This window comes from Gigantopelta aegis, chromosome 9 (genome assembly GCF_016097555.1).
Source record: "Gigantopelta aegis isolate Gae_Host chromosome 9, Gae_host_genome, whole genome shotgun sequence".
Taxonomy (NCBI): Eukaryota; Metazoa; Mollusca; class Gastropoda; order Neomphalida; family Peltospiridae; genus Gigantopelta; species Gigantopelta aegis.
This window is the reverse complement of record NC_054707.1, coordinates 46049879-46073189: the sequence shown is the minus strand read 5'-3', so window position 1 is coordinate 46073189 and position 23311 is coordinate 46049879. Positions and strand designations below refer to the sequence as shown.

The 23311-nt window shown below is 35.9% G+C and overlaps 1 protein-coding gene across 2 annotated transcripts in view; it reads left to right on the top strand.

Moving 5' to 3' along the window:
• The window catches only part of LOC121380844 (ATP-dependent translocase ABCB1-like), a 72338-nt gene extending 49904 nt beyond the window's left edge, over positions 1-22434 (top strand). For both annotated transcript variants that reach the window (XM_041509834.1, XM_041509833.1), the window contains 12 exons: positions 1109-1224; positions 1802-1951; positions 2774-2875; positions 3481-3558; positions 9319-9402; positions 10319-10522; positions 11499-11740; positions 12250-12412; positions 12911-13102; positions 14830-15036; positions 16155-16301; positions 18639-22434. In XM_041509834.1, the coding sequence (XP_041365768.1) occupies positions 1109-1224; positions 1802-1951; positions 2774-2875; positions 3481-3558; positions 9319-9402; positions 10319-10522; positions 11499-11740; positions 12250-12412; positions 12911-13102; positions 14830-15036; positions 16155-16301; positions 18639-18839 (1886 nt within the window). In that variant the 3' untranslated portion in view covers positions 18840-22434. The remainder of the gene's footprint in view (positions 1-1108; positions 1225-1801; positions 1952-2773; positions 2876-3480; positions 3559-9318; positions 9403-10318; positions 10523-11498; positions 11741-12249; positions 12413-12910; positions 13103-14829; positions 15037-16154; positions 16302-18638) is intronic.
• Positions 22435-23311: the final 877 nt, after the last annotated feature.

The window sequence follows — 23311 nt, the reverse complement described above, 5'->3', positions numbered from 1 at the left end:
AAACCGATCAAGTTTCATGATTTTGAATTATCTAAATTCTAAAACATGATCGTCTAAACACCAGATCCTGTATACATTAGATAAATATTAGGCTCCCGACATGATCCGGTTTCACTGCACATAAAAAGCACCAATAAAATAGGTATGATGCCTTAACCAATTTTTTTTGCAGATTTGTTAACCTTTTGACAAAATTAATTACTCTTATCATTACTGTATGATTTTCTTAACCCTAACCCTAAACATAACCCATTTTCATTCTGGAGGAGGCCCCCAATACCCCATGTTGACTGTGGTTGCATTCATACCCAAATATTTCTTTCTGGCAGAAACACTGTATATATAGATTACCATAGGCTTGAACATACATGTAGTTTGTTTTCATTTGACAATCTTAAAGGGACACACCCTAGTTACGGCTAGTTGTTAACCATTACGGCGTTGTTTTTCGCTATTAAACCCATTTTTTCGCAAATAAAATTGCACTTTACTTACCGTTTATTATTTAGAATATACATTTCCATTCACCTGAAGTGTTTTTTGGTAATCCTGGTAATCCTGGTGTTTGTAATACCACAAAATGCATTTTTCGTATTTCTGAAAAACGGATGCACGTTTGAGAAAAAAACGTTGAGCAGACAAGGTCTAATCTATTTTTAGACGGGATATTTCCATTTCAATGTCACAGACGTTGGTATACCACGTGACCGTTATCATTTTGGTTCGGTTTGTTTTCTGTCAAGCTGCTCATTTCTGAGATATTAGGTAGCGTCTATGACTACCCTAGTTCCGCACAAAAGTTTAGTATTTTTTTTTACAGGTACCCCATACATATTTCAAGCACAAGGCTACTTGACACAGTGGTACTAGATGAAATAAAATTACATACATTTTTTGCCCAGGTAAAAACGTTTTTAGCAACCAACACACTCACATTTATCACCAATCACAGCACTTGTGGTGTTCACTTCTCTATCAACAGTTGACCCAGCTGGAAGTTATTTGGTTTAGTACTACCTTTAAAACTAATTTGTCAACAGTTTGGATGTCTCGCACAACACTGATTTTAAAACTTTTACTTAAAGGGGATTTGAAAATCTATTTCCAGAGGATGAGGAAGAAATTATAAAGATACTTGAACGACCTGTTGAACTGAAACGTATGTTGTCCAGTGAAGACAAGAAAGTGGCGAGAAGCATGTCTGCAACTGAAACCAAAGAGAAGGTTCGCATAAGAACAGGCATATCTAAAAATACATTATGTATGGAGGATACAGTTAAGGCCAAACTTACGAAGCCTATTTTGTTTAAACGCAGACATTTAACCATAGTAAATGTATGAAGTTACACACGTGTAAGTCTAAACGGGCTTTGTAAATTCGGTCCATAATGATTAAATATGTCATATTTTTCTTTGACTCACTAACTCAGTATCAAACAAATAGTTTAATGATTAGATATGTCTTCCTTTTCTTTGGCTCACTAACTCAGTATCAAACAAATAGTTTAATGATTAGATATGTCTTCCTTTTCTTTGGCTCACTAACTCAGTATCAAACAAATAGTTTAAGCATTCTAAGACAAAAGCAGGTATTGTAAATTCAGCTCTAAATGTGTGTTTTATACTGGGTTAGTCGGTCAAAGATAAATAGACATATTTAATCATTAAATTATTTGTTTGACAAGGAGTTAGTGAGTCAAAGAAACATTAAACATATTTAATCATTAAATACCTGCGTTTAAAAACCCCAAGCTTTGTAAATTCGGTTCAGTGTGATTGAATGTCTATTTTCCTTTGACAGGAAGAAGAGAAAGTTCCTGCGGCCCCGTTCAGACGAATCATCAAGATGAATGGCCCGGAATGGCCGTTCATTTTATTTGGCTGCTTTTCGTCGCTCATCAACGGAGGCATGCAGCCAGCGTTTGCTGTTATTTTCAGTGAATTTCTTGGTGTAAGTATCCATTTGTAAATAATTTAGGCTTTTTTCCCCTGAAGTGTGCATCCAGCCCTTTCTCACATTTAAAGTCTTTTGGTATAAAGTCCTCCTGCTGGCAGTAGCTTGTGGGAATTTCCCTATAACTCAGTTGATAGAACACTGGACTCTCATTCTTAAGAGTCAGTGGTTCGAATCCTCTCAGTGGAGTTAATTTATCTGTTACGTTGTCTTCTGTTCTGTCAAGTAGCCTTTTCCTTTTCTGTTTGGTTCAGCGAGGTTGAATGTACATGTAGAGCAATTCTAGAAACTTCACCCGAGAGTTGATGATTTATACAGTTGATTCACCCGAGAGTTGATGATTTATACAGTTGATTCACCCAAGAGTTGATGGTTTATAGTTGATTCACCCTTGGTGGACTGACCATTTGTACTTGGGATGCATAGTATTATCGATATACTATGATAAAATTTTTAAATAATATGTATTACGATACACTTCACCTGTACCGATGCACTCTGTAATTTCATATTTCAAGTTCATTGTCAGTCAAAAACCCTGATCTGTTAGATTCCTCTGGTTTTCTGAATTGTATGTTTAAGATATAAAGCCTTGACAATGTTGTCAAATAAAGTTTCTTTATATTTTTGTTTGTTTGTTTGTTTGTTTGTTTGTTTGTTTGTTTGTTTGTTTGTTTGTTTGTTTCTTTCTTGTTTGTTTATTTGTTTCTTGTTTTCTTTAGTTAGTTACATGTACTTTCTTGCTTGCTTGCTTGCTTACTTACTTGGTGTCCAACAAACGCCATGTGATAATGTCAGTATATATTTGTTGTTTTGCAGGTATTTCAAAAGACTCTTGAGGAACAGGAGCGGCTTGTTAGTATGTTCTGCTTACTCCTCGTCGGTTTGGCCTTCCTGGCGTTTCTCACCAACCTTTTACAGGTAAACTGAACACATATCAATAACAAATAGCTTGTATCAATTTTAGAACATTTTGGCTTTACATTTATTCAACTTGTAGCATTTATGAACATATTATATGAGAGTTTTGTGTGCTTTTTCTGTCAACCTCTTTTTTGCATAAATTATTCAATTTTCCTGTTAGAAATATTTGTACGTAATTCCCAAACGTTCCCTACCCGGGACATACTTTATTGATTACCCCTTACTTCAGTTGGTCTGTTAAGGGAAGCAAGTCTGCATACAGGCAGGAGTACATGATCTGGCATTCGGGTCTAGATGCAGGAATCGACTCTGTTAGACTTGAATTTATAGGGAGTTAGCTCCCTTTTCAGCAGTAAATAACTTGATGGACAAATTCCAACAAAATAAATTTTACTTTAAAATAAGAGCTACTTTTTATTGCAACTAAATTTGCGGCCATTTGTTTGCAATAGCCATGTTAATCCCTTCAAATGGTCCATTCACAAATTCACTGGATAATTTGGTGAAATAGGTAATTTGTCTGTTTACATCAAAATGGTTTGGGATCATCAATATCCAACTGACACATTTTAAGTTCTTTTACACAATTTTTGTTTCTACAGGGATTCATGTTTGGTAAATCGGGCGAAGAGCTGACTTTGCGTCTGAGAAAAAGTGCATTTAAGGCAATGCTAAGACAGGTTGGTATATGTAACTAGGCCTACATTTAAGGCAATGCTAACACAGGTTGGTATATGTAACTAGGCCTACATTTAAGGCAATGCTAACACAGGTTGGTATATGTAACTAGGCCTACATTTAAGGCAATGCTAACACAGGTTGGTATATGTAACTAGGCCTACATTTAAGGCAATGCTAACACAGGTTGGTATATGTAACTAGGCCTACATTTAAGGCAATGCTAACACAGGTTGGTATATGTAACTAGGCCTACATTTAAGGCAATGCTAACACAGGTTGGTATATGTAACTAGGCCTACATTTAAGGCAATGCTAAGACAAGTTGGTATATGTAACTAGGCCTACATTTAAGGCAATGCTAAGACAGGTTGGTATATGTAACTAGGCAATGCTAAGACAGGTTGGTATATGTAACTAGGCAATGCTAAGACAGGTTGGTATATGTAACTAGGCAATGCTAAGACAGGTTGGTATATGTAACTGGGCAATGCTAAGACAGGTTGGTATATGTAACTGGGCAATGCTAAGACAGGTTGGTATATGTAACTAGGCAATGCTAAGACAGGTTGGTATATGTAACTAGGCAATGCTAAGACAGGTTGGTATATGTAACTAGGCAATGCTAAGACAGGTTGGTATATGTAACTAGGCAATGCTAAGACAGGTTGGTATATGTAACTAGGCAATGCTAAGACAGGTTGGTGTATGTAACTAGACAATGCTAAGACAGGTTGGTATATGTAACTAGGCAAAGCTAAGACAGGTTGGTATATGTAACTAGGCAATGCTAAGACAGTTTGATATATGTAACTAGGCAATGCTAAGACAGGTTGGTATATGTAACTAGGCAATGCTAAGACAGTTTGATATATGTAACTAGGCAATGCTAAGACAGGTTGGTATATGTAACTAGGCAATGCTAAGACAGGTTGGTGTATGTAACTAGACAATGCTAAGACAGGTTGGTATATGTAACTAGGCAATGCTAAGACAGGTTGGTATATGTAACTAGGCAATGCTAAGACAGTTTGATATATGTAACTAGGCAATGCTAAGACAGGTTGGTATATGTAACTAGGCAATGCTAAGACAGGTTGGTGTATGTAACTGGGCAATACTAAGACAGGTTGGTATATGTAACTAGACAATACTAAGACAGGTTGGTGTATGTAACTGGGCAATACTAAGACAGGTTGGTATATGTAACTAGGCAATGCTAAGACAGGTTGGTATATGTAACTGGACAATGCTAAGACAGGTTGGTATATGTAACTGGGCAATGCTAAGACAGGTTGGTATATGTAACTAGGCAATGCTAAGACAGGTTGGTATATGTAACTGGGCAATGCTAAGACATGTTGATATATGTAACTAGACAATGCTAAGACAGGTTGGTGTATGTAACTAGACAATGCTAAGACGGGTTGGTATATGTAACTGGGCAATGCTAAGACAGGTTGGTATATGTAACTGGGCAATGCTAAGACAGGTTGGTATATGTAACTGGGCAATGCTAAGACGGGTTGGTGTATGTAACTAGACAATGCTAAGACGGGTTGGTGTATGTAACTAGACAATGCTAAGACGGGTTGGTGTATGTAACTGGACAATGCTAAGACGGGTTGGTATATGTAACTAGACAATGCTAAGACGGGTTGGTGTATGTAACTAGACATTGCTAAGACAGGTTGGTATATGTAACTGGGCAATGCTAAGACGGGTTGGTGTATGTAACTAGACAATGCTAAGACGGGTTGGTGTATGTAACTAGACAATGCTAAGACGGGTTGGTATATGTAACTAGACAATGCTAAGACGGGTTGGTGTATGTAACTGGACAATGCTAAGACGGGTTGGTATATGTAACTAGACAATGCTAAGACGGGTTGGTGTATGTAACTAGACAATGCTAAGACAGGTTGGTATATGTAACTAGGCAATGCTAAGACAGGTTGGTATATGTAACTAGGCAATGCTAAGACAGGTTGGTATATGTAACTAGGCAATGCTAAGACAGGTTGGTATATGTAACTAGGCAATGCTAAGACAGGTTGGTATATGTAACTAGGCAATGCTAAGACAGGTTGGTATATGTAACTAGGCAATGCTAAGACAGGTTGGTGTATGTAACTAGACAATGCTAAGACAGGTTGGTATATGTAACTAGGCAATGCTAAGACAGGTTGGTATATGTAACTAGGCAATGCTAAGACAGGTTGGTATATGTAACTAGACAATGCTAAGACAGGTTGGTATATGTAACTAGGCAATGCTAAGACAGGTTGGTATATGTAACTAGGCAATGCTAAGACAGGTTGGTATATGTAACTAGGCAATGCTAAGACAGGTTGGTATATGTAACTAGGCAATGCTAAGACAGGTTGGTATATGTAACTAGGCAATGCTAAGACAGGTTGGTATATGTAACTAGGCAATGCTAAGACAGGTTGGTGTATGTAACTGGGCAATGCTAAGACAGGTTGGTATATGTAACTAGGCAATGCTAAGACAGGTTGGTATATGTAACTAGGCAATGCTAAGACAGGTTGGTATATGTAACTGGGCAATGCTAAGACAGGTTGGTATATGTAACTAGGCAATGCTAAGACAGGTTGGTATATGTAACTGGGCAATGCTAAGACAGGTTGATATATGTAACTAGACAATGCTAAGACAGGTTGGTGTATGTAACTAGACAATGCTAAGACAGGTTGGTGTATGTAACTAGGCAATGCTAAGACAGGTTGGTATATGTAACTGGGCAATGCTAAGACAGGTTGGTATATGTAACTGGGCAATGCTAAGACAGGTTGGTATATGTAACTAGGCAATGCTAAGACAGGTTGGTGTATGTAACTAGGCAATGCTAAGACGGGTTGGTGTATGTAACTAGACAATGCTAAGACGGGTTGGTGTATGTAACTAGACAATGCTAAGACAGGTTGGTATATGTAACTAGACAATGCTAAGACGGGTTGGTATATGTAACTAGGCAATGCTAAGACAGGTTGGTATATGTAACTAGGCAATGCTAAGACAGGTTGGTATATGTAACTGGGCAATGCTAAGACAGGTTGGTATATGTAACTGGGCAATGCTAAGACGGGTTGGTGTATGTAACTAGACAATGCTAAGACGGGTTGGTGTATGTAACTAGACAATGCTAAGACAGGTTGGTATATGTAACTAGGCAATGCTAAGACAGGTTGGTGTATGTAACTAGGCAATGCTAAGACAGGTTGGTGTATGTAACTGGGCAATGCTAAGACAGGTTGGTATATGTAACTAGACAATGCTAAGACAGGTTGGTGTATGTAACTAGACAATGCTAAGACAGGTTGGTGTATGTAACTAGGCAATGCTAAGACAGGTTGGTGTATGTAACTAGGCAATGCTAAGACAGGTTGGTATATGTAACTGGGCAATGCTAAGACAGGTTGGTATATGTAACTAGGCAATGCTAAGACAGGTTGGTATATGTAACTAGGCAATGCTAAGACAGGTTGGTATATGTAACTAGGCAATGCTAAGACAGGTTGGTATATGTAACTAGGCAATGCTAAGACAGGTTGGTATATGTAACTAGGCAATGCTAAGACAGGTTGGTATATGTAACTAGGCAATGCTAAGACAGGTTGGTATATGTAACTAGGCAATGCTAAGACTGGTTGGTATATGTAACTAGGCAATGCTAAGACGGGTTGGTATATGTAACTAGGCAATGCTAAGACGGGTTGGTATATGTAACTAGGCAATGCTAAGACAGGTTGGTATATGTAACTAGGCAATGCTAAGACAGGTTGGTGTATGTAACTAGGCAATGCTAAGACAGGTTGGTATATGTAACTAGGCAATGCTAAGACAGGTTGGTATATGTAACTAGGCAATGCTAAGACAGGTTGGTGTATGTAACTAGGCAATGCTATATGTAACTAGGCAATGCTAAGACAGGTTGGTATATGTAACTAGGCAATGCTAAGACAGGTTGGTATATGTAACTAGGCAATGCTAAGACAGGTTGGTGTATGTAACTAGGCAATGCTAAGACAGGTTGGTATATGTAACTAGGCAATGCTAAGACAGGTTGGTATATGTAACTAGGCAATGCTAAGACAGGTTGGTATATGTAACTAGGCAATGCTAAGACAGGTTGGTATATGTAACTAGGCAATGCTAAGACAGGTTGGTATATGTAACTAGGCAATGCTAAGACAGGTTGGTATATGTAACTAGGCAATGCTAAGACAGGTTGGTGTATGTAACTAGGCAATGCTAAGACAGGTTGGTGTATGTAACTAGGCAATGCTAAGACAGGTTGGTATATGTAACTAGGCAATGCTAAGACAGGTTGGTATATGTAACTAGGCAATGCTAAGACAGGTTGGTATATGTAACTAGGCAATGCTAAGACAGGTTGGTGTATGTAACTAGGCAATGCTAAGACAGGTTGGTATATGTAACTAGGCAATGCTAAGACAGGTTGGTGTATGTAACTAGGCAATGCTAAGACAGGTTGGTGTATGTAACTAGGCAATGCTAAGACAGTTTGATATATGTAACTAGGCAATGCTAAGACAGGTTGGTGTATGTAACTAGGCAATGCTAAGACAGTTTGATATATGTAACTAGGCAATGCTAAGGCAGGTTGGTATATGTAACTAGGCAATGCTAAGACAGGTTTGTATATGTAACTAGGCAATGCTAAGACAGGTTGGTATATGTAACTAGGCTTACTGCATCTTCTAGCTCTGACACTGAAATAAGAGATAAAACAGAAACAGAGATTACTGATACCCCAGGACATTGTTTAAACATTAGGTGTTAAAATTTGCTACATAGGCCTGTAGATGTTTTTATGTTGTTGTTTTTATAAATATGAGAAATAGAAACACTGGTAAAATCAGTTGGTTTTAGTATTTTTTCATAAGATGTAAAATAGGTTTTTTCTGTTTTTGTAGCAATGATAATACACCTAAAGCCACATCTGCAATGTTAGGCCTAAGGTCGACGACAGTCACTTTTTGCAACCTTGTTTTGTCTTTGTACACAATAAATATAGCATATCTTACCGTAATTTCACTTGAAATCCATATTTCATAAAAGGAACACTTTTTTAATCACAAGATTTTCTTTAAACACATTCAGGTGCATTAGTAATGTTCAAACAAAACATTTTCAATAGCAATTTTGTATTTGAATTTTTCCAGCATCCTAAAAACGGAAATGTCATTTACCCAGTTTATGGTTATTGTAAGGAGATGCAAAGTGATGTCATTGGAATACTGATGTCATTCAAATTCAAAATTAGCTATATTATTACAATGTTTCGCCATATTAAAATAAAAACTGGTCTACTAACCTTGACCCCTGTCAAATTTCTATAACAAAAAGACAAAGCTGTTTACAGGTCGGTATTTTTTTTTTCATAATGCTGGACAAAATATTAATTTTAAGTTTTAAAAGATGAAAGAAATAAAAAATTACCTTTTTGTCAAATATAACATTTCAAAAAATTACCATTGGATATGTTTTATTTATTGTATATGAAGCCAAAACTAGGGTCCCAAAAGTGACTGTCGTTGACCTTAATAAGCTTTGAGAAACAGACTTTAGATAATGTACTAATGATGAAGTGTTTTGAACATTGTTAATGTTCAGAAGCTACTTAAAAAAATATTTTAAAGTTTTATATACATGTACATGTATGTAGAATTATTTCAAGTGAAGTTAACATGATTTTAAAAAATTATTTTCAAAAGGAAATTGCCTATTTTGATGACCACAAGAACAATGTTGGAGCACTGACCACCCGTCTGGCCACAGATGCCTCCCAAGTTCAGGGGGTAAGTACAAGTTCAAAAAGAAGGCAAAAATTCAATGGGTATTGTACGTGTTCAGGGGATAAGTGCATGTTTAAGGGGCAATACAAGTTGAGTGTGATATACAAGTATAGGGGACAAATTCAGGAGATAAGTACAAGTTTATCATGTACAGAATGTAACTACAGGGAGACTCCTCTAAACCGGACACCCTTGTGACCAAGTAAAAAATCCGGTTTTAACAGGTATCCGGTTTAGAGAGGTTCACTTCTGCACAGATATTTAAAAAGGGACCATAAAGAATGTCCGGTTTTGAGGGAATTCCAGTTTACAGAGGGTCCGGTTTTTAGAGGTTTCACCATATACATGTATCAAGATGTAGTCACAGGTATAAGTTCAGTTGTTTTCTATAAACTCGTATGTATCAGCACAAATGTACTTAACACATGTAATATAAATAAACGTGTAATTTTCATTGTACTTCAAATCACTCCATACATAAAGTATAATCTGTTTCCAGGTCAGAGGTGAACATTTTCTAGATTTATCTGGAATTCCACTTTCTTTATCATCTTTACTCTGTTGCGAGTTTTCTGCTGTTTGTTCTAAATGTTCCATATTCTCCATCTAAAACTTGCAATGTGTTTTGTCTGATGCTGCACATACCTTCTGTATGTGGACCCCCACTTTAGGCCATTGTGAAACACTAACCCTAGGTCCAATCTCGATACCTAACTAACAATATTAACATTTAGTTTTGTATCCCTCTTTCAAACTTTTCAAACTTGTGCCCAATTCTTTTGTTCTTTGTAAAATAAAATAAGTTGTCAATCAAGTAATTAATATGAATTTTATACAGGTATAATGTAACATTAAAATATACATGTATGTAAATAAACTCTATTAATACTAATGGCTGTTTATTTTTTGTTGTCTCCAGGCGACGGGAATACGACTTGGCATGGTGGTTATGAATATTGCCAACATGGGAACAGCTCTTGTGATAGCATTTGTGTACGGCTGGAAGTTAACCCTTGTTATCCTGGCCTTTTTGCCGTTTATTGCTGCGTCTGGTGCCATAGAGATGAAAGTCCTCGCTGGAGTAGCCGGTAAAAATAAGGAAGCACTGGAAGGTGCCGCAAAGGTATAATTTTCAAACATCGTATAAACGGCTTTCTCTCAGCATATTATTTCACACCTTCTACCAAAATCTCTTTCAGTTATCGCATCTTGACATAATGATAATCCACTAGAATCAGTATTTTTAGAATTTATTTAAAATTCTTTAAAAAGACAGACCCTAGTTTCAACCCGTGAAAATTAACAATAAGTTTAGTTAATCTACAAACATGAAACACATTTGGACAAAGTTACAATTGAATAAAACATGAGCCTGTGACTGAAATGGTGAAATACCCTCTAAAAATAGACTAAAACTCGACTCCATAACTGTTACATGTATCTCTCAGATGCATGTGTGTTTTTAAAAATATGAGAAATGCATTTTGTGATATTGAAAACACTAGGATGACCAAAAACACTTCGAATGTACGGAAATGGATAATATAAACAATAAAATCTAAGCAAAGTATGATTTCAGTTATCAAAAACGGCTCTAATAGTACAAAAATATGCCTTAGTGTTTAAAAACTAGGGTATGTCCCTTTAATATACAGTATGTGAAGTGACTTGTTAATACAAAATTTGAAACTGTTAAATATATCTCTTTTCAAATGTAGGGATGGGATCTACAATGTACATTTAGCTCAGTTGGTAGAGAACTCAACTGTGATGCTTTGGTTGTAGGATCAAACCCCATCAGTGGACCCATTCTCTGATTGGGGTTTTCCCTATCCCTACCAGTTGTCCCATGATGGGTATATCAAAATCTGTGGTATGTGCTATCCTGTATGGGAAAGTGCATGTAAAAGATTCCTTGCTGCTGATGGAAATATGTAGCAGGTTTCCTCTCTAAAAATATATGTCTGATATCCAGTAGCCAATGATCAAGAAACCAAGGTATTCTAGTGGTGGCATTAAACAAAACAAAATTTGAGTTTTTAACTCTTTTAAAACCAACATGAAGGTATCTTTAAGCAGACATTTCCTTGTGTTTTCAGGTTGCTTTCGAGAGCGTTGAAAACATCCGCACGGTTGCCTCCCTTGTGCGAGAACCGATGTTTGTCGGGTTGTTCCTGGAGAAGCTGCTGTCTCCGTACCACGCAGCCCTCAAGAAGGCTCACCTGGTGGGGGCCTCATTTGGGATATCTCAAGCCATCACGTTTTTTGCCTACGCTGCAGCCTTCTGGTTCGGTGCCTACCTCGTGAAGGAAGGAGAAATGAACTATGTTGATGTCTTTAAGTAAGTGCTCACATTTATATATGTAGTTATTATTGTTATTGTTATTTATTGTTATTGTTATTGTTATTATTGTTATTTATTATTATTATTATTGTTGTTGTTGTTGTTATTATATTTTTTTTTATTATTATTATTATTATTTTTTTAAATCTGTATGTCCAAATTTCCTTAGAAGAAAGCTACAGAGAAAGACATGTCCTAGATGAAAAGCTCAAAGTTTTTCCTCTACTTTTAAAAAACCCAGAAGAGTTTTCTGGAGTTTTGTCACGGTCATATTTATCTTTGAAGCCATTTTTGTCCATGATTTGTGGAAAAGACCTCTATCGGCTAATCAGAAAGGGTGGGCTATGAAGCACTAGCAGGTTTCTTCTCACATTCTAGACCATGTGAAACAATTACCATTTACTATATAGTGTACTGGGGTTTATTAAATAAACAGTTTTTCCCTTTCAATCAGCTCATCAAGTACAACTGTTGTTTTTGTTACATGATGTTATACAATATTTCAGGGTGTTTGGTTCCATTGTGTTTGGGGCGATGGCGATTGGTCAAGCCAGTGCGTTTGCTCCTGATGCTGCCAAGGCTGGCGTCTCTGCTCAGAAGATCTGCATGCTCTTGGACAAAGTGCCAGCCATCGATTCAGAATCCACAGAAGGCCGAAAACCAACCAATGTAAGTGACTTGACTCTGTTATTAAAGTGACATTAACATGGTTGGTATATGTATATCACACAGTTTTGTTTTACATTGTAGGCCCCTATTTTGCTTTATTGTTTTTGAAGATATTGTTTTTGTTTCACTCATAATCCTTGGGAAAAACTCAAACTAAATTTAACTTTAAATTTATACAGTATTCAAACTAGTTACTTCTTCAACAGATATTGGCTTCTATTAGTTTTCAAACATTTCTAGTGATTCACAGCAGTATTTTGACCCAGATTAAAAATGCTAAGAAGCCGGAAAAATCTTTTGATGGTCTAGCACATGTAATAATGTTTGTCTTATCTTTCAGCTGAGATCAAGATCAAGTTTGACATTCATGGCAATTTACCCATTTTTCACAGTTATGGGCCTACATCTTAGGAGATACGAAAATTTGTTGGGCCCGATAAAGGACATATATTACTTTAGCAGTACTTTCAGAATGCTTGTTTTTGTCTTATCTTTCAGTTCAGCAGTAGAATACGTTTCAGCAAAGTGACGTTCCGATACCCGACCCGTCCAGACGACATGGTCCTCCAGGGTCTGTCTCTGTCCGTGGAGCCCGGGCAGACTCTGGCCCTCGTAGGAACCAGCGGGTGTGGGAAGAGTACAACCGTTCAGCTCATAGAGAGGTTTTATGAGGTGGAGTCGGGATCTGTGGTATGTAGCTTAGTAATCCTGAGCCCTGTTTTATGAGATGGAGTCAGAATCTGTGGTACGTAGCTTAGTAATACTGAGCCCTGTTTTATGACGTGGAGTCAGGATCTGTGGTTACTGTGGTACATAGCTTAGTAATCCTGAGCCCTGTTTTATAATGTGGAGTCGGGATCTGTGGTACATAGCTTAGTAATACTGAGCCCTGTTTTATGACGTGGAGTCTGGATCTGTGCAGGGCCCGTTCCATGAAGTGATCTTAGGGCTAAGATCACCTTAAGTGCATGTACTTGGTTGATCTGATATGTACTGGTGCATAACTAAGTAATTTTGATCAGTGGTGTATAGCTTAGTAATCTTGACTAATGGTGCAAAGCTGAATACTCCTGATTAGTAATCCTGGGTTTGGTATGTAGCTAGTGTTGATTAGACTGCTTGCAAATGTTAACATCAATAATTGCTGAAATCATCATTATAATGAATTCATTCTTCTTTAAAAAAAGATCAGTGGCAGAGGTGAATCTGGGGGGGGGGGGGGGGGGGGGGGCGAGCGACACCCCCCTAAATTTTGTGACAGTTATAATTTTATTATATATTAATTTTCATCCTCCTCCAAACCTCCCCCAAAGTTCCCTTGGCATTCCGTCTCATGTCATTGGGGCCCCCCTAAATGGATTTTCTGGATCTGCCACTGAATGGCTTAACTAGTTGTACCCTTCTTCCTGACTCCGACGCCATATAACCGTAAATAAAATGTGTTGAGTGCATCGTTAAATAAAACATTTGGTAACATGATTTGCATTTGATTGTGATACTATGTTGCAAGTTATAATAGATAATTTATAATTTTTGTAGACTTACATATAATACAGACCCAGCTAGTATAGACTCAAAACTACAGCAAGACTCCAAAGTTGTATAATTATTTGTGCTTGGTTTCTTACTGGGGAGAGGGATTTCCTCTTTCTCATCCACTGTTAAAATTGTTAAACACTCGGTCCTTTTCTGGTTCAATCAACCACTAGAAAGGTGCCAGAAAGCTGTGCTAGAAAAACCGTCTAGCACACGTCCCCTAGACGGAAATACACCCATTTTATTGGTCAATTGCTACCTTTTGATAACGTCCTTCTCTAAGCAAAGATAGTACCTGACGTCATGTAATATGTAACACTGCATACATTGCTTTTAGTGACATAACATACATCATCTGAGAGGAGTGACGTCATGGTACAAAAATAAAATGCAGTGAATTTTATAATAATTATACTATAATTATGAGAATCATTGAACTAGAAAATATTTCTGGCACTCGTCCTTTTGTAGATGGGTTTTTTGACACTGGTCTCGAGAAAATCAACCTTTGGAGCTTGCTAAAGCTCGCTCCAAAGATTGATTTTCTTGAGACTCATGTAAAAAAAAAAAACATCTACAAAAGGACGAGTGCCAGAAACTATTATTCTGTTATTCTGTGTTGTGTAATCACCAGTGCCTTGTTTGTTTGTTCCTTTCTTTCCTTTGATTTACATCTCATTTCTTTGCGATCTGGCAGCTCCTCCTATCTTTAAACTTCTTTCGCTGTCCACCTCAGCATCCCAGTCCTTGTCTTTCCAACCATAACAGGTGCTTGTCTCTTATGTCTGTCCGTGCCACACACATGCCATTTTCCATCAGCTTCAGCTGTGGGCTTAGTCTGTTTTGTTTCTTACTGTTAATCAAACATGTTTGTTTTTCAGAATCTCGACTCTCATAACATCAAAGACCTGAACTTGTCGTGGTTTCGCTCTCAGATCGGTATTGTATCACAGGAGCCCATACTGTTTGACAGGAGTATTGCAGAAAACATCGCCTACGGTGACAACTCGCGTGTGGTTTCCATGCAGGAGATCATCGAGGCTGCACGCGGTGCCAATATTCACAGCTTTATTGCATCATTGCCAGATGTGAGTAAAGAGTATTAGTGATTGAAATTATACATCTGGTAATCAAGATTAATTTAACATTTTGTGAAAAGAGGCAAATTTTAATATTGAATTTTAAAAGCATTGATATGTGTTGAGATTTTTCATTCAGTAAGCTGTTTTATAGACAAATGTTTTACATTGTGTACATGTATATGCTGATTTTCCTTTTATGAAGTAAAAGACAAGATATAGGTTTTTACCTTTTCAACAGCAGTGTCGACGTCTGTGTTAATGTTGAACGTTAAAAATTATAAGTCCTAGGTCAATGAAACTTGGTTTATAGTTGTTCCTATGGATGTTCATTACAATGCATTAATTAATTCAACATTTTTTAATCAAAATATATTTGCTTTTTGTCAAATTTAAAGTTTCACTTTTAGCTCACAAACTATTAAAGTCCTGGATCAATGAAACTTGGTTTATAGTTGCAGCTATGGATGTTCATCACAATAGATGTGACAATTTTTGTTTTATATATTTATAATTAAATTAAAATTTTAATTAAATTTGTTTAATTGAATTTTAAAAAATGAATTTAAAAAAACAAACATGTATTGAAATAACCATCTTGAAAGACACATCTATCAACGACACCGAATATGTTTATGTTAGGAGAGACGTTATAATTTTGTGGAAAGAAAGAAAGAAATGTTTTATTTAACACATTTTATTTACGGTTATATGGCGTCAGACATACGGTTAAGGACCACACAGATTTTGAGAGGAACCCGCTGTCGCCACTACATGGGCTACTCTTCCGATTAGCAGCAAGGGATCTTTTATTTGCGCTTCCCACAGGCAGGATAGCACAAACCATGGCCTTTGTTGAACCAGTTATGGATCACTGGTCGGTGCAAGTGGTTTACACCTACCCAATGAGCCTTGTGGAGCACTCACTCAGGGTTTGGAGTCGGTATCTAGATTAAAAATCCCATGCCTCGACTGGGATCCGAACCCAGTACCTACCAGCCTGTAGACCAATTTTGTGGAATTCTTGTTTATACTCAGAATTCCAAAAATTACATACATGATATGTCTAACAAAACTGTGGAAAATTCCAAAAACATTTACAGTTTACTGTTAATTTGATATGAAAGGGCTATGAGACGAATGTTGGCGAAAAGGGGACACAACTCAGTGGGGGCCAGAAGCAGCGAGTTGCGATTGCCAGAGCTCTCGTGAGAAATCCTAAAATCCTTCTGCTGGATGAGGCCACATCTGCTTTAGATACAGAAAGTGAAAAAGTGAGTTTGTGTCATCTTTAATTGTAGCTCATTGATAGACACAGTTTATTTTTCTATTCCATCCAGGCTTTGTTCCTGGTTTATGAAAGACCATGGTATGTGTGGAAAGTGAATGGAAGACCATGGTATGTGTAGAAAGTGAATGAAAGACCAGGTATGTGTGGAAAGTGAATGAAAGACCATGGTATGTGTGGAAAGTGAATGAAAGACCATGGTATGTGTGGAAAGTGAATGAAAGATCATGGTATGTGTGGAAAGTAAATAAAAGACCATCATATGTCTGGAAAATGAATGAAAGACCATTGTATGTATGGAAAATGAATGAAAGACCATTGTATGTGTGGAAAGGGAATGAAAAATCATGGTATGTGTGGAAAGTAAATGAAAGACGATGGTATGTAAGGAAAATGAATGAAAGACCATTGTATTTGTGGAAAGTGAATGGAAGACCATTGTATGTGTGCCAAAGTGAATGAAAGACCATTGTATTTGTGGAAAGTGAATAAAAACCATGGTATGTGTGCCAAAGTGAATGGAAGACCATGGTATGTGTGGAAAGTGAATGAAAGACCATGGTATGTGTGGAAAGTGAATGAAAGACCATGGTATGTGTGGAAATAAATGAAAGACCATCATATGTCTGGAAAATTAATGAAAGACCATTGTATGTGTGGAAAGTGAATGAAACACCATGGTATGTGTGGAAAGTGAATGAAACACCATGGTATGTGAGGAAAGTGAATGAAACATCATGGTATGTGTGGAAAGTGAATGAAAGACCATGGTATGTGTGGAAAGTGAATGAAACACCATGGTATGTGAGGAAAGTAATGAAAGGCCATGGTATGTAAGGGAAGTGAATGAAAAACCATGGTATGTGTGCCAAAGTGAATGAAAGACCATGATATGTGTGCCAAAGTGAATGAAAGACCATGATATGTGTGGAAAGTGAATGAAAGACCATGGTATTTGTGGAAAGTGAATGAAACACCATGATATGTGAGGAAAGTAATGAAAGACCATGGTATGTGTGGAAAGTAAATAAAAGACCATGGTATGTGTGGAAAGTAAATGAAAGACCATGGTATGTGAGGGAAGTGAATGAAAGACCATGGTATGTGTGGAAAGTAAATGAAAGACCATGGTATGTGTGGAAAGTGAATGAAACACCATGGTATGTGAGGAAAGTAATGAAAGAGCATGGTATGTGTGGAAAGTGAATGAAACACCATGGTATGTGTGCCAAAGTGAATGAAAGGCCATGGTATGTGTGCCAAAGTGAATGAAAGACCATGGTATGTGAGGAAATTGAATGAAAGACCATGGTATGTGTGGAAAGTGAATGAAAGACCATGGTATGTGTGGAAAGTAAATGAAAGACCATGGTATGTGTGGAAAGTAAATGAAAGACCATGGTATGTGTGGAAAGTGAATGAAAGACCATGGTATGTGTGGAAAGTAAATGAAAGACCATGGTATGTGTGGAAAGTAAATGAAATACCATGGTATGTGTGGAAAGTAAATGAAATACCATGGTATGTGTGGAAAGTGAATGAAAGATCATGGTATGTGTGGAAAGTAAATGAAATACCATCATATGTCTGGAAAATGAATGAAATACCATTGTATGTGTGGAAAGTAAATGAAACACCATGGTATGTGTGGAAAGTGAATGAAACACCATGGTATGTGAGGAACGTGAATGAAACACCATGGTATGTGTGGAAAGTGAATGAAACACCATGGTATGTGTGGAAAGTGAATGAAAGACCATTGTATGTGAGGAAAGTGAATGAAAAACGATAGTATGTGAGGAAATTAATGGAAGACCATGGTGTGTAAGGAAAGTGAATGAAAGACCATTGTATGTGTGGAAATTAATGGAAGACCATGGTATGTGTAGGAAATTAACGAAATTCCACAGTATGTGTGGAAAGTAAAAGTTGAATTACCAAACCCTTTGCCACTAAGTGAATGCATTTAGTTTGTGTCTTAGTAATTTAATGGTAGATTCCTTCACTCATTTCCACTTTTCATGTATTACGGTAGTCACTGCTTAAACAATTTGCTAAGGAAGTATGAAACATTCTTTTCATTAAGATGAAATATTTGTTTATCAGATGACTGGAGACCGAATAACTGGCTAATAATAAATGTCTTACCACATGTAGTGTAGGGAAACTACATATAAGACCTCTAAGTAGTGGCAATATAACATGATACCTAACTACCAAATGTACATGCATGTTCCCAGATAAAACATTCAAGGTATATTAAAAACTCCTGAGCATTTGTTAAAGCATCTATTTACTTTCTTTTATTTTTTCTGTAATATAGGTTGTACAGGAAGCACTGGACAAAGCCCAGGAAGGCAGAACGAGTATAGTGATCGCCCACCGCTTGTCAACCATTCAAAACGCAGACAAGATTGTCGTGATCAAACACGGACAGCTAGCAGAAGAAGGGTCTCACAGCAGTCTTATGGCTCAGCGGGGATTTTACTACAAACTGAACATGGCACAGAATAAGCAGAGATAATCACCTGGAGTCTTTTAGAAATTCTAAATCCTATTTCTTGTCATTTCTTTTACATTTTGATGCTGGGCATTTAAAAAGCTGTGAGAATGTTATGAATGTGAATGTTGTTATTATTAATTTTTTTTATTTTATATAATATTAAGTTTTCTAACTGAAAGAATAATAATTTTCAACTGCTAGAAATACAAGATTACATGTACTTATAAAAATTTATTTAAAAAAAGGAAAGAGTAAAAACATTTGCTACAAAAGTATCGAAACAAGAAAAATAGTAATAATTAAAATTATTATCAAATTCCAGTTCTATAGGCTTATTTTATGTGGTACATGTATTCAATATTTAATTGTAATAAGAAGCATGTAATATATATAAAATAATGTATAATAAGCATTTTTGTGTTTTTACAATGTTTTGTAAAACTGGTAATGTTAAAACAGATGGCTACATAATATATGTTGTGTGTTGTGATAATGGACATTTTCTAAATATCCAGGATTTAGATTGGTTAATAGCATTTCAAGATTATAGTTTGGGATTCCATTAACTGAAGTAAATAGTTGAAAATATCTTTGCATTTGTACAATATGTAGTATATTATTTGGAAATTATTGGTATAAGACATAATAATTTACCAGTACTATTGTGTATTTTTTAATCATATTTACAAAATATATTCCTTTGATGTTTTTATCAATATACAGTTATTTTGTTATTTGATTTGATGATTATGATCATGTGTAAACACAAATTAATATTTATGATTCATCAAATGATGCAGCACTCTGTCCAAACAGGCACCTGTGTAATATAGGATTTCTATGTTACCGGGACGATCACATCGCCTTAACAAGAACAGTCAGTCCCTTTAAATCCAGTTTAGAATGAATCCACTGACATTTCCAATTGTTGTGTTACATTATCATTTTGTTTAGATGATTTGGGTGATATATCAAGACATATGTGGACATACCTGTATATTTAGAAGCATTCATAATTTACCAAATGATGGTTTGGACAATATACCTTCCTTTTATTATGTTATGTGATCAAGTTAATCAGATGGTGTGTATGAAACAATATGCGACTATTGTTTTGAAACATATTTACCAAATATTGATTTTTTTTTAACAATGTTATTATCTATGTTATTCTTTTTAATGTGATCACTTTGATTAGATGCGTTTGTTTGCATCTGTAATGAGTCCTAAGTGTTTGTTATATTTGTTATTTTGAATTTATTGTTCAGAATATTCCTGAACTATATTTTAAGTTTGATGTTTACCTTCATTCATTCATTCATTCATTATTCACTTATTCATTCATCCATCCATCCAACCACACATCCATCCATCCAACCACACATCCATCCATCCATCCATCTATCCATCCATCCATTTGTTGAAACTGATAGCTGAAATCACTATGCCAACAAGGCCAGTAAATGTAGTTTTGTTACAAATGGGTTCTTTTATTATAACAATCTAATAGTGCAATTGTTATTCTCTACATAAATAAAGCTCCACAAAATAATAATCTATTATGATCTTCCTATACCTTATTCAAGACAATAGCCTGATAAATTTCATTGTAAGTTTATAATAAAGACATATCCCCAAAACATTTGTTAAATAATGCATATATTCATAACTTTTCTTTTTGACATAATGTGAGATATATGTTTTCAAAATATAACAAAAGGTAAAACATTTACCAATTTTATATGGAAAATAATTTATAGATGTCTAAAACCCTTATTACTGTACTTCAGGTACCTTTTTATACTTTTCATGTGTCATTTTAGTTAACACCGCAGAAACTATATAATGTCCCAAAGGTTATTTACAATATATATTTATACATATTACAGTTGTTTTTACTAATCCAGTGAAACCCCTCTAAACTGGACACCCTCATCAACCAAGTAAAATGTCCACTTTTAAGAGGTGTCTGTTTTAGTGAGGTTGTGTTTTGTACAGATTTAAAAAATAGGATCATGAAAAATGTCTGGTTTTGAGGGGAATTCCGGTTTACAGAGGGTCTGGTTTTGCGAGGTTTCACTGTATACCAGATAAGCTTGTGTTTGTAAGACATTGCAGTTTTTGGCACAGTTTTCAATGAATGATGATGTCGGTGTTATAATACTGATATATTTTTGTGCAGTACTCATTGATTGCCTTACAAAATGCATTGTGATGTTTTCTGATTATTTCTCTATTACTTGTTAACAGTTTGTAACATGGAAATGTTTGGACATTGAGATTACTATACACTGTCCATTTGTTTAATTGTGGTTTTGTAGTTTAATAGTTTTTTGTAGTCTGGTAGTCTATTTTTGTTATTTAATTTTTGTTTCACAGTTATGAATTAAAAAGCCAAGATATAGGTGTTCCTTTTTAAACAAACTTTAACTTTATCTTTACATTTTTGACAGCGATGATGGCACCAGAACATTTGCATTAAAGTTTAACATAAAAGTTTGACGATTAGATCAGTTCTAGGTCAATCAAACTTGGTTTATAGTTACACCTATTGATATTTCTCATAGTGCACTGAAAACAGTTATGGTAGATGAGACCCTTAATTTTTTTTCTCTCTCTTTTTTGTGATAGGCTTATTGAAATAGTAATATTTAAATACCATTTGAGCTAACATTTCACTGGTACAGCTCAGATTCAGTTATTCAAAGAAAGTTGAAACAATTACAATTGTATACAGATCCCTGTGTCTAGATACAGATACACTGATCCCATTAAACCTCAGGTGAGCAATCTAACCACTGAGCTATGTCATGTTCAAGCGTATTCTGAAGGATGTAGCTCAGTGTTGGTATTCCCTTGATGTGCACAATCCGATACCAACCAGTGCTTTATTAAAGAGACTCCTGAGTTTGCTGTCATTGTAATTACATACTAAATATCGTTCTTGTTTAGAGTATGCATGCACTATCTGTATATTCAATGTGTTTCTGGTAATTTTAATGTCAGAAACTAGCTCAAACAGGATTTAGTCTCCAAATATCTTTTACCTTTTTTGACACCCAATAGCCCATGTGTATTTTTGTGCTGGGCTATCGTTAACACTGGCGTAACGAGGATTTTATATTGGGTTGGGGAGAGGGCAACTCTTAATTGGAGTTTCACACATTTATTCATTCATTCAAAATACGCAAAAATATATATATTGGGCAAATAAAATGAAATTTGAACTTGTACGTACACTAGGATGACCAAAAACACATTTAATATTAAGCCACTGATATTTAATACGTAAAAATGTGTTTAGTATGCAAGAAGTTTCTGTTAGTCGACGTGTTAACAATAGCAACAAACTCAGGACAGTTCCTTTTAACATTATGACTATTGTATATGTACATGATAACTGGAGAATTCCAGTGACGAAACCAATCACATATCGAGTATGACTATCACATTATTTTATTTACCTGTTATACGGTTTTCTATCTATGTGTACTCCTCAAGTTGGTGATTTGTTTTTAAAAAAAATCTTTTTACATGAATACATTTTTGCCGTATACAATTAATGTCGCCTTTTGAATTTTTCAGGATATAATATTAATAAATAACATTTAGATTTGGTCTTTGTTGATAGTTTTAACAGTTTACTGTAAATTTAATGGGTACATATCTAGAATGGCATGTTACTCAGGGTCAGAAGGAAGTATTTAGTTTTCCTGATGTTCATATTAGCACTACGTGAATACATGTAGTTCATTCCCAAACTGTGATATCAGATTGCTGAGTTAGCAGTGAAGGTATATTACAGTTAGCAGTGAAGGTATACTGCTGTTAGCATTGAAGGTATACTGCTGTTAGCAGCGAAGGTATACTGCTTTTAGGACAACTTGACAATATGACAAAGTTAACATTATAAAAAACCTGCTTCGTATCAAATATGCTGTCATTTTGCTGCAAAAACTATTTTTTCAAAATGACTTAAATGGATATATCTTATTTTGGAAATGAAGTCTTCATAGCATGAGGTAAATCAAAATACAAAACCACAGTCTATGCCCACCGATCAGGATATTAAAAGGCTGTGTCCTGAAATACTGACAGTTTAGTCGTGTGGGTGTAGTGCCTGCATTTCATATTATAAAGTTTGTTTTGTTTAACGACACCAATAGAGCACATTGATTAATTAATCATCGGCTATTGGATGTCAAAACATTTGGTAATTTTGAAATGTAGTCATAAGAGGAAAGCCGCTACATTTTTTTTATTAGTAACAACGGATCTTTTATATGTGCTTTCCCACAGACAGGAAAGCACATACTAAGACTGTTGACCAGTTGAGATGCACTAGTTGGAATGAGAAAAATCCAGTCAGTTGAATGAATCCACCAAGGTGGTTCGATCATGCCTCGCAAACACCTCAGGCAAGCACTCAACCGACTAAACTAAATCCCACCCCCAATTCATGTTGTAACACACAACTTACTGTACCGGGTACT